At 38.8% G+C, this 16,373-nt stretch overlaps 1 protein-coding gene across 3 annotated transcripts in view; it reads right to left on the minus strand.

Moving 5' to 3' along the window:
- Positions 1-2,845: 2,845 nt before the first annotated feature.
- Positions 2,846-16,373, minus strand: part of LOC136865995 (B-cell receptor-associated protein 31) — a 42,198-nt gene continuing 28,670 nt past the window's right edge. For all 3 annotated transcript variants that reach the window (XM_067142596.2, XM_067142597.2, XM_067142598.2), the window contains exon 3: positions 2,846-3,769. In XM_067142596.2, coding sequence (XP_066998697.1) covers positions 3,079-3,762 — 684 coding nt within the window. In that variant the 5' untranslated portion in view covers positions 3,763-3,769 and the 3' untranslated portion in view covers positions 2,846-3,078. The remainder of the gene's footprint in view (positions 3,770-16,373) is intronic.

The raw sequence follows: 16,373 nt of genomic DNA on the forward strand, positions 1-16,373 counted from the left end.
TCTCGGAGAGAATAGCTGTCCTGTGTTTGACTTCAGAGACCTGACATCTCCTTTTCTGTCCCGAGTTTGACTCTGGGATGCGACAGAAGTGTTATCAAACTGGATTGATAATAGTTTTTGATAAGATGAGAGTTAATCTATCAACACTTCCTGACCCCATAATTCGACATCAAGTGATGATGGCAGCACCTAAGTGGAGACAAGCTTTTAAGCAATAAATCCAAATCTTCACCACGATTTTTACAATCTAAAGTCTACTGGTATGCATACCAGCAGAAAAAAAAGCCCCGTATAAGACTTACTATATGGGAGTGAAATAAAAAAATTATGGAATACTACCGATATCAGTGTCGAATCAATAGTTTTCGGGGCCACTGAGCTTAACTGTGATACTCTGGATGGATGTCATAGTTGAGAAGTGTTGAAAGAGAATGTCCAAAATGACCGAGATTATGTATGTTCCAATCGTGTTTCCTCAAGGCGTGTAAGTTGTGTGTCAATGCTCAAATAAAATCAAAAGAAAAATAATAAATTATTTTATTTGTTTATATGTAATGTTACATTATAGTATGTTTTCCTTTCGTCATCGTTTGTTCCGCTCCATATACTGTAGTTACTCTCAGCACCATCTGGAAGAGCCTGCCACGTTGCCAAGGTGTTTGTTCTGTTTCCGACTTGGCAGCTTTACTCCCTGGAATCGCGCATACGTACACTTGCCCTATGCTTTCTAAACCTGATCAAGGCGTTGTTTCACTTTCCAATGCTTGTGTTGATTTTTGCTTTTGAGTTTTGTGCGAGTGTATTATTGCTTACACAATCAAGTCTGAGGTTTGAATGTTTTAATATGGGTAATAATAATAATAATAATAATAATAATAATAATAATAATAATAATAATAATAATAATAATAATAATCATCATCGTATGGCCTCAACTACCGTGTGCAGACATTCCAATTTGACGACATCGGCTGTCTGCTTGTCAATTTTAACGTTCCGCTTTACTGTAGGCCTACTAGATGGCAGACCGAGTAAACCAAAACTCTCTTGGGTGTCTATGGCTGGGTAGTGAAAGCATAGTAAAACAATGATTGAACACTAGTTTTCATCACTTTCTTATAGTGAAAAACAAAAAAGAAATGTCATCGACAGTGGCCAACCATGCCAAGCCATTTTCAAGGTTGCCGATGGTGGTTTGTTAATGTTCTGTACCTCATTTTTGCAATAATATATTATTACAGTATATAACATTTTATATTGGTGAAGTGACTGAAATGGCTGGAGTACGTATTTCACCTTTGAAAGAAAATCTTAATTCTCTGCAGACATTCTCTATTTTTTTCTCCATGCCTTTCTATTACATCAATTCTTTGAAAAAATGAAATGGCATATGGGTTTTAGTGCTGGAAGTGTCCGAGGACAAGTTTGGCTCGCCAAATGCAGGTCTGTCTATTTGACTCCCGTAGGTGACCTGCGCGTCGTGATGAGAATGAAATGATGATGAAGATGACACATACACCTAGCCCCCGTGCCAGCAAAATTAACCATTTAAGGTTAAAATTCCCGACCCTGCCGGGAATCGAACCCGGGACCCCTGTGGCCCAAGGCCAGCATGCTAACCATTTAGCCACAGAGCCGGACATCAATTCATGGGGGGCAAAATGTGCAGGTTTATATTTAATCTATTTAATTCATCTATAACAACACCTGGATTTCTGGCCAAGGAAACACCACTAGTATGTTCCAGTATACCCCCTAACCGAACTTGGTACACATATGACTGGAAAAAAATATTGTGTGGGTAGTACACACCTAGCATTCCATGGGGAGGGGGTCAGGAGGGGTGACGTGTAAAAATAATCTAAAACGACCAATGTTAATGTCGAATCCATTGTTTTCTGCGTTGCTGAGAGGAAGTGATACTCCGGATGTCGTTTAAGTCTAAGTTTAGTCCCCACAGGAACTAGGGTTGAGAAGAGATGAAAAAGTATTACCGAAATGGCCGAGATTATGGATGTATGTTCCTGCCTAGTTCTCAACCAAATTTAGTACACACATGATTTACTATCTGGAAAAAAGACTGGGGGAGTAAGACACCACTAGCACCCCCAGGGTGGGGTTGATGTGCAACATGTAAGCGAAAATGACCGATAATAGTGTCGAATCCATGGTTTTTGGGGTTGGCGAGATGAATTGTGACACTGTTTAAGTCCAAGTTGAGCGTCTATCAGCATGGAGGTTGAGAAAGGGTGAACATAACGAGCGATATTTGTGTTGAGCCAACAGTTTTCAGGAATCGTGTACTGTACATCATATGTATAGTGCAGGGCAGTAATACATATAGTTATAAATTACTTCCATTATTTGTGTGAAAAGATCAGCTACTTCCCTGATAATCTAGGCTGCCACAATGAAATAGTTGTAGGCAAAATTATAATCACAAACTAAAACTTACCAATTTAAATACACAACAATAACTCTTAATTTACAAAGAAGTTTGTAAAGTATCAGTCAACGTCACAAAAAAAACCCCACCACTTCAAACAGTTAATGCAAATCTTAAAATTAAACATTTAAAGAAAGTGCCCGAGCAGAGCTGGGTACTACTACAGGTATATAATAAATAAATACTTTGTTGCAATGGAAACCTGAACAGATGAGCAATTATTACAGTGTTTGTTTTTCTGCATACTGTATTACATTAACTTTTTTTAAAAATGGCTTTTATTTTTATTTTAATAGAGTTTATGACGACAATAATGTAATTCCAAAATAAACAAACCATTATTCAACATACAAGGACCCAGGCTTTCCTACCAAATTCAGAACACAAAATAAGCAACACTTACCAAAAAAAACTTTTATTAGGCAACTGTCATAATACAATGAAAATAACACACAGAAAGGTACATAATCAGAATGTCCAATGATCACAATATTTCACAGCAAAAGTTAGTAATGAAATCCCAAATAATAAAATTAAATAAGCTATATCTTCAAATAATGCAAAATTCAAGGACTAGATTACATAGAGCAGTCTTAAGTATAATACATTATGCCAGTGTCTCAAGAGTTTATTCACTCATCTTTCTTGGATTCAGCTGAAACACTAGCTCCTTCTTTCTTCAAAAATTCTTCAGCTAGCCTATCATATTCTTTAGACAGGGATTCAGCCTGGTTCTTCATTGCAATGCGGTCCTTCATTTCTCGTTCCAGAGCCTTTTCCAGCTTTGCCACCTCCTCCTTCAATCGAGTCACTTCTCGGTCATGGGCTTCGTTTGACGAGTTCTGGGCAGCACTGCTTTGGTTCTGAGCCATCAAGCTACGAGCAGTGTTGGAGGCAGACTTGGCTTGCTTCAGAGCTGCCTCACTTTGTGCCAACAATGTGGCCTGTGAAGAAATCAAGATAACGAGACGCCGAATAACAAGCGACAGGAACAGGGCAAATCCCGATATGTAAAAGTTTCGCTGGGCACGGAACAATCTCATGTGAACTTGCATCTCTGCATCCAGATGTTGATGAACTGACTCTTCAGGGTTGGAGTACTTTCTCATTTCTCGGATGGCATCCAAGAAGAAAAGCACAAGAATAGCCAACAGCACAAGAAAATATATGGAAGCCTGATTGGCTATAGTTTGCAAAAATCGAGATTTGAAAACCTTTTGCCATCTCTGAGGTGATGCAACAGGCAAAACAAGTAGTAGTACCACAACAATTTCTGCATATAGAAATACTGCAATTAAGGTCCACTGCAGACTCATGTTGATCCTGAAAAACAGACAAAAGCATTATATCTGAATGAAATGAGAAACAGGAAGACATTTCAACAGAACAAAGTTGTTTTTCTTTCAAATGAATTGTATGACCTCATTTTATTTTTGTGTTTAATTATTTATTTAGCATATGCACCAGAAGTGTCCAAAGACATATCAAGAATATTTATTCCTTTCACACGAGAGGAAAATGGGAAACAGAATACTATATCAACATTAAGGATTTGAAATAGTAATTACAATTCCTTTGCACACCAACATGAAAAATTTCTGCTCATTAAAATGGAATACACCATCTACCAAAGTGAATTTAATCACTGCACAATATTAAGTATTCTCTTTGAACACATGAGGAAGGATTAACTCGCCCAAGGCAGAAGTCATCACATGGGAAATGAGCATGACATACTCTGTCTCTGAAAAGGGGCAGATCACCCCTCACTGTTCTTAAGACTTGCAAGCAGCACAGCCAACAATGTAGAAGCCGACGGCTGAAATATGTAAAAGATACCGTTAGGCAAAAGGAGAGCCTAGCACCTACACAGCAGATAGAATGGAAAAACTTTTCTTATTCTTTATGGAATCAGCATTTTCCTTCCTTTATTCTTTTCCACCACTCCTCCCTATTCAGAGCTTCTTTTGTCTGGTGTCCTCTAATCTTCTGCTATTTTATCTGCCCAGCCTAGCTTAGAACTGCCAGTCCTCTCCCTGCACCTTTAGCCCCCACAGACTCCGTGCGTTAATTGGAGAAATGTACTGCTGCGCTGCGAAAGGTGAATACTGTAAGTTAATGTGTATCACTGTGCAATCTGCTGTAGTTGCATGGTGTGTGGGACTACAGAGTGTTTTATATACAGATATCGGCCTAACTCTTCCAATCTTGCAGAAAGTGGTCATATTTACAAATAAACAATTTGCACGAAATAAAAAGAGTAATAATTGCTAATGTGATTAGAGAAACATCGGTTCACTCTATACCCTACCATTTCACGATAGAGGCAACGTAGTGATGTATGTATCAATAGTGGTGATGAGATTAATGTTCACGTACCCATTCAACATCACACTCTTCAGAATAAAAATCGTTCTGGCCTATTTCTAATAAAATATCATGTTAGCGTAGGTTAATGTTGCTAGGGAGGTGATTAATCGTTCCCGTGAATACCTTCCGTGAGAGAAATGTAAACATATTTTAGCTGTTACAGTTCAGCCTAAGCCACTGACGAGTGCAGACGTACGGAGTGGGAGGTCCCAGGAGTGGGAGAAGGGAGTGCAGGTGCTGAGTGCAGGAAGGTAGTGAGGAGTTTGCTGGCAATGATTGGTGTGGAACAATACAGAGCGACCATAGGAGGATGGCAGGGAAGAAAAAAAGAAAGAAGTGAAACCAGGAGGGCGTAATAAGGAAATGGAAACGAAAGGAAAATTAATGCTAGCAGCGGCGGTGACAATAATATTGCTATGGATTGGGGGAGGGGTCGAGCTGAACCCAGGTCCGGCTTCCAGCGGAAATATGAGCCGGGAAGACATGGAAGCAATTAGAAGAATTGTAAAAGAGGTGGTCGCAGAAGTCCGCCCCTTTGAGCAACTCAAAAATATGATTCAAGAGCAAACGATGGAATTTGAAAAAAAATGAAGGGATGGTTCCGAGAAAGGACAGACGACACAACATCGCAAGTGAGAAAAAATACTGAAGAAGTTGCAGCATTAAGGGAGAGAATAGGTCGCTTAGAAGAGGAGACGCTGAAACTGAAAGAAGAAGTGGAAGCCAACACTAAATCGAAGGAAGAAATGCCTGTTTATATATGGTGTACCTGAGGAGAAGAGTGAGGACAAAGTGCTTACAATTTATAAAGTAGTGGACCTAATTCAGGAAAAAATGAAAGTTAATTTTAGTCAAGTAGTTATAGACGATGTGCAAAGAGTGGGAAGAATTAAAGGCAACAGGCCTATCAAGGTACAACTGTTTTCTACATTGATGACAGATATTGTGGTTGGAAATGCGGGTAATATGCAGAGGGGAAAAATATGGATCAAGAGGGACGTAGGAGCTGAAGCGATCAGGAATGAAAAAATTTTGAAAAAACATATGATACGTGCTAGACTACAAGGGTTGAGAGCAATTATCAGAGGACAAGATCTAGTGGTGTCAAGCAGCAACTGGAGCAGAACCTGGTCTGTGAATAGATTGATGGACCTAGAAACGAAGATAAAACAAGATGAAAAAGAGAGAAGTGTAGTGAATAGCGGTGATGATAGGCAAGTGAAAGATAGTGATACAGAAGATAACAAGGACAATAGGAAGTGGAATGAAGGTGGACAGAGACTGGAGCTTAGTGAAAGAGTAAGCGCTAATAGTAGGCTTAGGGATGCAGCTATGGGCACAGCAAGTGAAGAAGAAAGTCAGAGAAGAGAATGCAATGTATGAAGGTGCAGAGCGAAAAGGATAATGCAGAGGTACCCAGGAAGAGGACAGAAGAATGTTTGAGCAGAGGAAGCAGGGGCAGCTTTGGAAGGGACAAGAGCTTAAGTGAACTATGGGGAATAAAACGGAAGGATGGTATTGTAACAAGAAGTAAAATCACTAATAATGTTATTAAGTAGTTGTAGTAAATGTAAATTTTGGTTTGGTGGACGTGATGACAATTTAATGGCAGAATTTAACTGGCGGAATTGGATGGAGTTTTCGGTAGGTAATGAAGTGTGTGTGTATTTATTGCTGAATGTGGAGATGGAAAAGTGGTGGTATCTGTAATGGAAGAATGTAAGTATTGAGAGGGACAAGAGTTGAGAAGTGGTGTTCGTTTGTAAATTTCGGTTTGGTGGACGTGATGGCAAATTTAATGTGGAAGATGGCTTGGTATTTAAATTGATTAAGCATGGTTGAATATGTAGGTAATGAAGTGTGGTTATTTATTGCTGAAATGTGGAGATGGAGAAGTGGTAGTATATGTAATGGCAGAATGTGAGAATTGGTGGTATATGTAATGGCAGAATTTAAGTGTGGAGAGGGATGAGAACTGAGAAGTGGTGTTTGTTTGAATAATTGTCTTGAGGTGTTTTATGAGGTGGAGCTGAAGTTGTAATTGGTGTGTCTGTATAGTGAACTTGATGGTGATGGTGGTATGTGTTGGTATAATAGGTATAGGGTAATTATGGAGTAAGTTGCAAGTGGTATATAGTAAGATAATTTAGAGTTGATTGGGAATGTTAAGTGTAAGTGAATTATTGCAGAGTTGGAGTTTTTCCGTTGGTAATGAAGAATGTTTATTTATTGCTGAAATGTAGAGGTGGAGAAGTGGTGGTATATGTAATGGCAGAATGTAAGTGTTGAGAGGGATCAAAATTGAGAAGTGATGTTTGTAAATTTTGGACGTGATGGCAAATTTAATGTGGAATATGGCTTGGTATATAAACTGATTAAGCATGGTTGAATATGATGTGCAGGAACAGATAACTAGTACAAGGATAAAGTTGCAACGTGAGCAGAATACATAATGGCAGAATGTAAGTGTAGCGAGGACATTATGATGAGGTACACATAGCCGACTGGTGATGTAACGTAAGTCTGGACTCAGCAACCCCGAGTGGGTCAAGTAAAAAGGTAAGAGGAATGGAATGTGCAAGGGTTTGCGTGTCTAATCAAGAGGGGCATGAAGGTCTTTGACATTCTTAATGCCGCTTATTTTATTTCAACTTTATTTGTCTTTAATTATATTTGATTTAAACTGCACATTCTGGAAAGACAATAGAAATATTCAGGGGAGACGCTGGACGTGGCACGAAAGGGCCGAGGATGACTGCCGTGGTAATCCTCACTTTGGGGGGTACGTTTCCGGAGTATCCGAGGAATTTCATGGCATGTCCAAGGGGTACATTTCATTATTCTTCATATTATTATTTTTAGTATTATTATTTTTTTCTTTTCCTTTTCTGTACAGTATGTGGAGTTTGAAAGAGTGAATATTGGCATAGGCTGGACATTGTTATTTTTCTCATTTAACCGATCAAATGGGTAAATGTTACTGTAGATCTAGAGAAAAATAATAAAGTATCAGTATCAGTATTTTAGCTGTTAATTATGCAGTTCACTTAGAACTAATCCACTCTGTGCTGGTCTTGTCTTCGCATCTCAAACATGGGAAAAGATAAATTTAACACGGGGAACAGATTAGAAGAACTTTTACTGATAAAAAGGCAGAGGCTTGATGTTGAACGAATTGAAATTCCTAATTTTGAAAACGCATGTACATTATCAAAAACGTTGCATGAGAAAGAAAATCAGAATCACTTAAAGTTGCCAATGAATTATTAGTTATATTTGTCTTTACAGTACCAATGATCAACTCCACCTCCGTAGAGTCATGGTTAATGCTATTACCCGCCATCCTCGGGCCCCTGGTTTGATTCGCGATATTGTCAGAAATGTAAAATTGGCATCAGAGCTGTTATGTGGTAATAATGTTGTGTGGTCTCCGAACAGGGATGCAGGTCTTTCGAGTTGACGCCGCATAAGCAACCTGTCCGTTTATAGGACGGGGTCCTACCTAGGATGAATTCTAATGCTGAAGATGGCACACACACCCAGCCCCGATCCATTGGAATTAACCAATGAAGGTTTAAAATTCCCGAGCCAGCCGTGAACTGAACCCGGGACCCTCTGGACTAAAGGCCAGCACGCTAACCATTTAGCCATGGAGCCGGATATTATCTGATTAAAACTGTACACTCAGCTCATTTACATTAGCAGTGTGCCTGAAAAGAATTGCACCACCTCGGGACAAGGACATAAATTTATGAATTATTACACATTTGTAAAATACGGTATTAATACTGTGTAATGTACGCCTATTTCTGTAATTATATTTGTGTAACACATCTTAAAATTTATTTCGTGAGGTCATGACTGAATAGTATAAAATTTCACATGTTGCTCTATATTCAAGTACGCCAGAAGTTTGTGAACTATGGGCAATGGCTGAGTGGCCTTGAGAGTCGGGATACCAATTGCTATGGAATGGGAGTGGGCATCTCTGACATATTCTGAGTCATGGCCCTCCTTGTGCTCAGGCGGCTAGGACTATACCATTCACCGGTGGTCCATAACCCGTTAGAGGAGAAATCCTCACTTGGACTAGGTTAAGTAGGGTAGCATCCTGCTTCATGAATTTATCGAGCACAGAACATTTTAAGTAAGCCCCGGACCTATGGGAGTAATGGATTCCCACTCCCATTTGACAGGCGAGGGACTCCTAGGAAACAACTTGGCAAACAAAATGGAATTCGATGGGGAGCTATCAATATTAATGGAGCTTATAGAAGTAAGAAAGTAGAACTAGCTGAGTCAGCTAAGAGGAAGCATCTGGATGTGCTAGGAGTAAGTGATATTCGGTTACGGGGAGATAACGAGGAAGAGATAGATTATAAGTACTTGACGCGTGTTAGAAATGGAAGAGCAAAGTATGGGGTAGGGCTGTTTATCAGAAATACCACTGCACAGTTTCTGTTAGGCACGTAAATAAGCGGATGTGGGTAGATTTGTCAGTTGGAGGAATTAGGACGAGAACTGTCTCGGTGTATTCACCATGTGAGGGTGCAGATGAGGATGAAGTTGACAAGTTTCATGAAGCATTGAATGACATCGTGGTCAGGGTCAACAGCAAGGACAGAAAAGTGCTAATGGGCGATTTCAATGCGAGAGTTGGGAATAGAACTGAAGGATACGAAAGGGTGATTGGTAAATGTGGGGAAGATATGGAAGCTAATGGGAATGGAAAGCATTTGCTGGACTTCTGTGCTAGTATGGGTTTAGCAGTTATGAATACATTCCTCAAGCATAAGGTTATTCACTGCTACACATGGGAGGCTAGGGGTACCAGATCCGTAATAGACTATATCTTAACAGACTTCGAATTCAGGAAATTTGTTAGGAATGTACAAGTTTTCTGGGGATTTTTCCATGATACAGACCACTATCTGATATGTAGTGAACTAAGTATCTCTAGGCCTAGGATAGAGAAAGTGAAATCTGTCTGCAAAAGAATAAGGGTAGAAAATCTCCAGCACGAGGAAATTAGAAGTACATGGATATGATTAGTGAGAAGTTTCGAATAGAAGACAGTAAGCAGGTTCAGGATATAGAAAGAGAATGGATGGCACACAGGAATGCTGTAGTAGAAACAGCAAGGGAATGCCTAAGAACAACTGTGTGTAAAGATGGGAAAAGGCAAACATCTTGGTGGAATGGTGAAGTGAGAGCAGCTTGTAAACGTAAAAAGAAGGCTTATGAGAAATGGCTCCAAACAAGGCAGACAGGGATGTGTACATACATGAAAGAAACAGAGCGAAACAAATAGTTGTTGAATCCAAAAGAAAGTCGTGGGAAGATTTTGGTAATAACCTAGAAAGGCTAGGTCAAGCAGCAAGGAAACCTTTCTGGACAGTAATAGAGAATCTTAGGAAGGGAGGGGAAAAAAGAAATGAACAGCGTTTTGAGTAATTCACGTGAACTCATAATAGATCCCAGGGAATCACCGGAGAGGTGGAGGGAATATTTTGAACATCATCACAATGTAAAAGGAAATCATCCTGGTGATGATGCGAACAGCCAAGCTCATGGGGAGGAGGAAAATGATGATGATGATGAAATCAAGCTTGAGGAAGTGGAAAGGGTGGTAAATAAACTCCACTGTCATAAAGCAGCAGGAATAGATGAAATTAGACCTGAAATGGTGAAGCATAGTGGAAAGGCAGGGATGAAATGGCTTCATAGAGTAGTAAGATTAGCATGGAGTGTTGGTAAGGTACCTACAGATTGGATGAAAGCAGTAATTGCACGTATCAATAAGCAAGGGAACAGGAAGGATTGCAACAACCATGAAGGTATCTCATTGATTAGTATACCAGGCAAAGTATTCTCTGGCATCTTGGAAGGGAGGGTGCAATCAGTCGTTGAGAGGAAGTTGGATGAAAACCAGTGTGGTTTCAGACCACAGAGAAGCGATCAGGATCAAATTTTCAGTATGCGCCAGGTAATTGAAAAATGCTACGAGAAGAATAGGCAGTTGTGTTTATGTTTCGTAGATCTAGAGAAAGCATATGACAGGGTACCGAGGGAAAAGATGTTCGCTATACTGGGGTACTATGGAATTAAAGGTAGATTATCAAAATCATTTTTTTTCCTAGGGGCTTTACGTCGCACTGACACAGATAGGTCTTATGGCGTTAATGGGATAGGAAAGGCCTAGGAGTTTGAAGGAAGCGGCCGTGGCCTTAATTAAGGTACAGCCCCAGCATTTGCCTGGTGTAAAAATGGGAAACCACGGAAAACCATCTTCAGGGCTGCCGATAGTGGGATTCGAACCTACTATCTCCCGGATGCAAGCTCACAGCCGCGCGCCTCTACGCGCACGGCCAACTCGCCCGGTATTAAAATCCATCAAAGGCATTTATGTCGACAATTGGGCTTCAGTGAGAATTATCATAATCTATAAGTTTCATTTCCTTATTGATTATATTCACAAATATGAAGGTTTGAAGCTTCCACCTAATCAATACATATATTTTATATATATCATTCTTTTACAGTACAGGTTTCGACCTTGTGAAGGTCATCTTCAGCTGACAATCATAACATACAATTAAAACATCACAGTAAGAATGTCACATGGTATGGATGAAAACAGTCATTACAATTGTTCTAGTTTAAATAATCGTCTACAATAACTGATATAATAATTAAAAACTTATTACTATATGTACATGAATGATATATGTTAAAATACGTTTCCTTAAATTATAAAGGTGTCACATAGTATGGATAGAAACGTTATCAATTTGCAAATGTTTTTTGTCTTATCTTCGTCTACGTTAATCGGTATGAGAGTTAAAACTTTGCACTACTATTATGTGCACAGGTGATATATGTTGAATATACAATATTCTTGAATTGTCAAGTGTCCACTGTTCCACATTAAAACTTATGGCTAGATGAATAAAACATTTTGAAGTACAGCCATAAGTTTTAATGTGGAACAGCGGAAACTTCACAATTCAAGAATATTGTACATTCAACATATATCACCTGTGCACATAATAGTAGTGCAAAGTTTTAATTCTCATACTGATTAACGTACACGAAGATAAGACGAAAAACATTTGCAAATTGATAACGTTTTTATCCATACTATGCGACACCTTTATAATTTAAGAAAATGTATTTTAACATACATCATTCATGTACATATAGTAATGTTAAGTTTTTAATTATTATATCAGTTATTGTAGACGATGATTTAAACTAGAACAATTGTAATGACTATGTTTTCACCCATACCATGTGACATTCTCATTGTGATGTTTTAATTGTATGTTATAATTGTCAGCTGAAGATGACCTTCACAAGGTCGAAACTGGTACTGTAGAACAGTAATATATATACAATATATGTACTGATTAGGTGGAAGCTTCAAAGTTCCTATTTGTTCAGTGAGAATTGATGGCAGAATGAGTTCTTGGTTCAGGGTACTTACAGGGGTTAGACAAGGCTGTAATCATCCACCTTTGCTGTTCGTAGTTTACATGGATCATCTGCTGAAAGGTATAAAATGGCAGGGACGGATTCAGTTAGGTAGAAATGTAGTAAGCAGTCTGGCCTATGCTGACGACTTGGTCTTAATGGCAGATTGTGCTGAAAGCCTGCAGTCTAATATCCTCGAACTTGAAAATAGGTGCAATGAGTATGGTATGAAAATTAGCCTCTCGAAGACTAAATTGATGTCAGTAGGTAAGAAATTCAACAGAATTGAATGTCAGATTGGTGATACAAAGCTAGAACAGGTCAATTTCAAGTATTTAGGTTGTGTGTTCTCCCAGGATGGTAATATAGTAAGTGAGATTGAATCAAGGTGTAGTAAAGCTAATGCAGTGAGCTCACAGCTGCGATCAGCAGTATTCTGTAAGAAGGAAGTCAGATCCCAGATGAAACTATCTTTACATAGGTCTGTTTTCAGACCAACTTTGCTTTACAGGAGCGAAAGCTGGGTGGACTCAGGATATCTTATTCATAAGTTAGAAGTAACAGACATGAAAGCAGTGAGAATGATTGCTGGTACAAACAGGTGGGAACAATGGCAGGAGGATACTTGGAATGAGGAGATAAAGACTAATTTAGGAATGAACTTGATGGATGAAGCTGTACGCATAAACCGGCTTTGGTGGTGGGGTCATGTGAGGCGAATGGAGGAGGATAGGTTACCCAGAAGAATAATGGACTCTCATGGAGGGTAAGAGAAGCAGAGGTAGACCAAGACGACGATGGTTAGACTCAGTTTCTAACGATTTAAAGATACGAGGTATAGAACTAAATGAGGCCACAGCACTAGTTGCAAAGAGAGGATTGTGGCGACGTTTAGTAAATTCACAGAGGCTTGCAGATTGAACGCTGAAAGTCATAACTGTCTATAATGATAATGTATGTATGTAATACTGGCTATCATTAAAACTATGGTTATAAAATACAATAGTGTGCCTACTATTATGTTACTATTACACTATCTATCAATGCAGCCCACAGTAAGCACATAGTTCTGCCAGAACGTTATGGCTTTGAAAGGTAATAATCTGAAGATAACTCTATAAAATGATGGAATGCATGTAAACATTGCATGCACTCAATCTCCTTACGATCAATTGTTGATCAACATGCTTCTAAGTAGTTCTCATAATATCCAGCCGCAGCAGCACATTGCTGTGCACACGGAGCCTATACTCTTTCCCTACATAATTTTTTGGTCTGTGCTCTTCATGGCAAATCACATGAGTCTAATTTCCTGGATCTTTCAAATTTGATTCCTTTATTTACCATACTTCTACAGTAACAATTTTATGTAATACTTGGGAGGGTGGGCTCCCAACTTCCCGTACTCTCATCACTGCTCCCTAGTTAACCCTGTTTCCCTGAATCTCTGCTCCTTTAAACTTCTTTCATGCTGTCATAACCAGATCCAATAGATCCCAACTACCGTATTTAGTACCTCTTCCTACTTGCCTTATGTTGCTGGTACCAGCGAGGAAAATTACCACTTTCTCCTTACCCTCCTCCTTCCCTTCTACTTTCCTCACATTCTGCCTTATTTCCTAGATAACACTCTACCCTACTTCCCTTTCCTCCACACACCCTTACCACACATGCCTAATAACAGAACTGCCCATGACCAGAGCCTTACTCACCTCATTAGATCCCCTTCATTCCTGATCTCCCTTAACTTCCCCATGTCTCAGCGCTGTACATTACTGCTGGTCTTACCACTGTCTTGTACAAATTTCCTTTCAATCTGGTGCTCACATTCCTGTCACACAACACCCCACTTATTTTCCTGGCCAATTCCTCCTCCTAGTTTCAACAAGAAACCTCAATATCCAAGCCTGCATCTTTCTCCAAAGTTGCAGCGCTGCAGTGGCTATTAAGTGTGAGCATACATGTAGAATCAGCCTGAGTGCTTAAATAGCTAGGATTAACTTATATATGCATGCATCACACAGTACTACGTCAAAAGAGCATTTGTACGGCATCTATGAAGAGTTCCTGAAAACTTTTACACCACTGAGTTCTAGAAGCTTTGATCTTCCCGACCACTTGTATATCACAGCAAATATTCCAGAAACTTGTCACTTTATGCATCAATCAATCAATCAATCAATCAATCAATCAATCAATCAATCAATCAATCAATACCGATCTGCATTTAGGGCAGTCGCCCAGGTGGCAAGATTCCCTATCTGTTGCTTTCCTAGCCTTTTCCTAAATGATTTCAAAGAAATTGGAAAATTATTGAACATCTCCCTTGGTAAGTTATTCCAATCCCTAACTCCCCTTCCTATAAATGAATATTTGCCCCAGTTTGTCCTCTTGAATTCCAACTTTATCTTCATATTGTGATCTTTCCTACTTTTATAAACGCCATTCAAACTTATTCGTCTACTAATGTCATTCCACGCCATCTCTCCGCTGACAGCTCGGAACATACAACTTAGTCGAGCTGCTCTTCTTCTTTCTCTCAATTCTTCCCAACCCAAACATTGCAACATTTTTGTAACGCTACTCTTTTGTCGGAAATCACCCAGAACAAATCGAGCTGCTTTTCTTTGGATTTTTTCCAGTTCTTGAATCAGGTAATCCTGGTGAGGGTCCCATACACTGGAACCATACTCTAGTTGGGGTCTTACCAGAGACTTATATGCCCTCTCCTTTACATCCTTACTACAACCCCTGAACACCCTCATAACCATGTGCAGAGATCTGTACCCTTTATTTACAATCCCATTTATGTGATTACCCCAATGAAGATCTTTCCTTATATTAACACCTAGATACTTACAATGATCCCCAATAGGAACTTTCACCCCATCAACGCAGTAATTAAAACTGCGAGGACTTTTCCTATTTGTGAAACTCACAACCTGACTTTTAACCCCGTTTATCAACATACCATTGCCTGCTGTCCATCTCACAACATTTTCGAGGTCACGTTGCAGTTGCTCACAATCTTGTAACTTATTTATTATTATTTATTTATTATTTTTATTATTATTTATTATTTTTTTATTTATTATTTTTTATTATTTGTTATTTATCACTCTTTAGAGAATAACATCATCCGCAAAAAGCCTTACCTCCGATTCCACTCCTTTACTCATATCGTTTATATATATAAGAAAACATAAAGGTCCGATAATACTGCCTTGAATTCCCTGAAGTAAGGAATAATTTGCCTTATACCCTCTGATGAGACAAAATAAAAACTATTGATCCCTATGCATCTTGATCTTGACTGCCATCTGTACTAAGAATTTAAACTTATAGTCAAAAGAGAGAGATGAATATTAAACATAACCATGTTTTAATGTAGATACCGGTATTCAATTCATAAAGCCAACGACCACAAAAAATGGACACAATCCACATACAGTACATAAAATACTCAGAAACTTCAAGGAAACAGAAAAACCACTGCAGAAAAGCAAATGCCTAAAACAAGACTTGGAGAATCACAGCATACCATTTAATAGAAATTCATCATACCAAAAAGTCAGAGCCTTCGAGAAGCAAAATATGTTCAACTTCTAAACTAAAAACAACCTTGGTCTGATTCTACCACACACAGTCAATACATCAGATAAATTCAAACAGGCTGGTGTATATAAAATCACCTGTGAAAACTGAATCCTTTTTCACTGGACAAATTGGAAGAGGATTTAATATTACATTTCAAGAACACCTGGTGGCATTTCAGCTACATAAGCATGAAAAATCAGCAGCTGCTGCACAACTACAAGACAAAGATCACAAAGTATAAAATACTGTATACAAAATTCACTGCCATTTTACACATACATCCAAAAGAGGTAAAAATAAACACTTCAGAAACTCTAGAAATTTACAGACATTAATTAATAGATCAACACATACTCAATGATAAAACTGAAGATAATATTGCTTTAGCAACAACTGTATATTTCTGAGAGACACACCGATAGGTGACCCAACATAGTTGTAATAAAATTCATAATGCACAAAGTCCTTAGACATCAATGAAAGGTGT

The sequence above is a fragment of the Anabrus simplex genome, chromosome 3 (assembly GCF_040414725.1).
Source record: "Anabrus simplex isolate iqAnaSimp1 chromosome 3, ASM4041472v1, whole genome shotgun sequence".
In the NCBI taxonomy this organism is placed as follows: domain Eukaryota; kingdom Metazoa; phylum Arthropoda; class Insecta; order Orthoptera; family Tettigoniidae; genus Anabrus; species Anabrus simplex.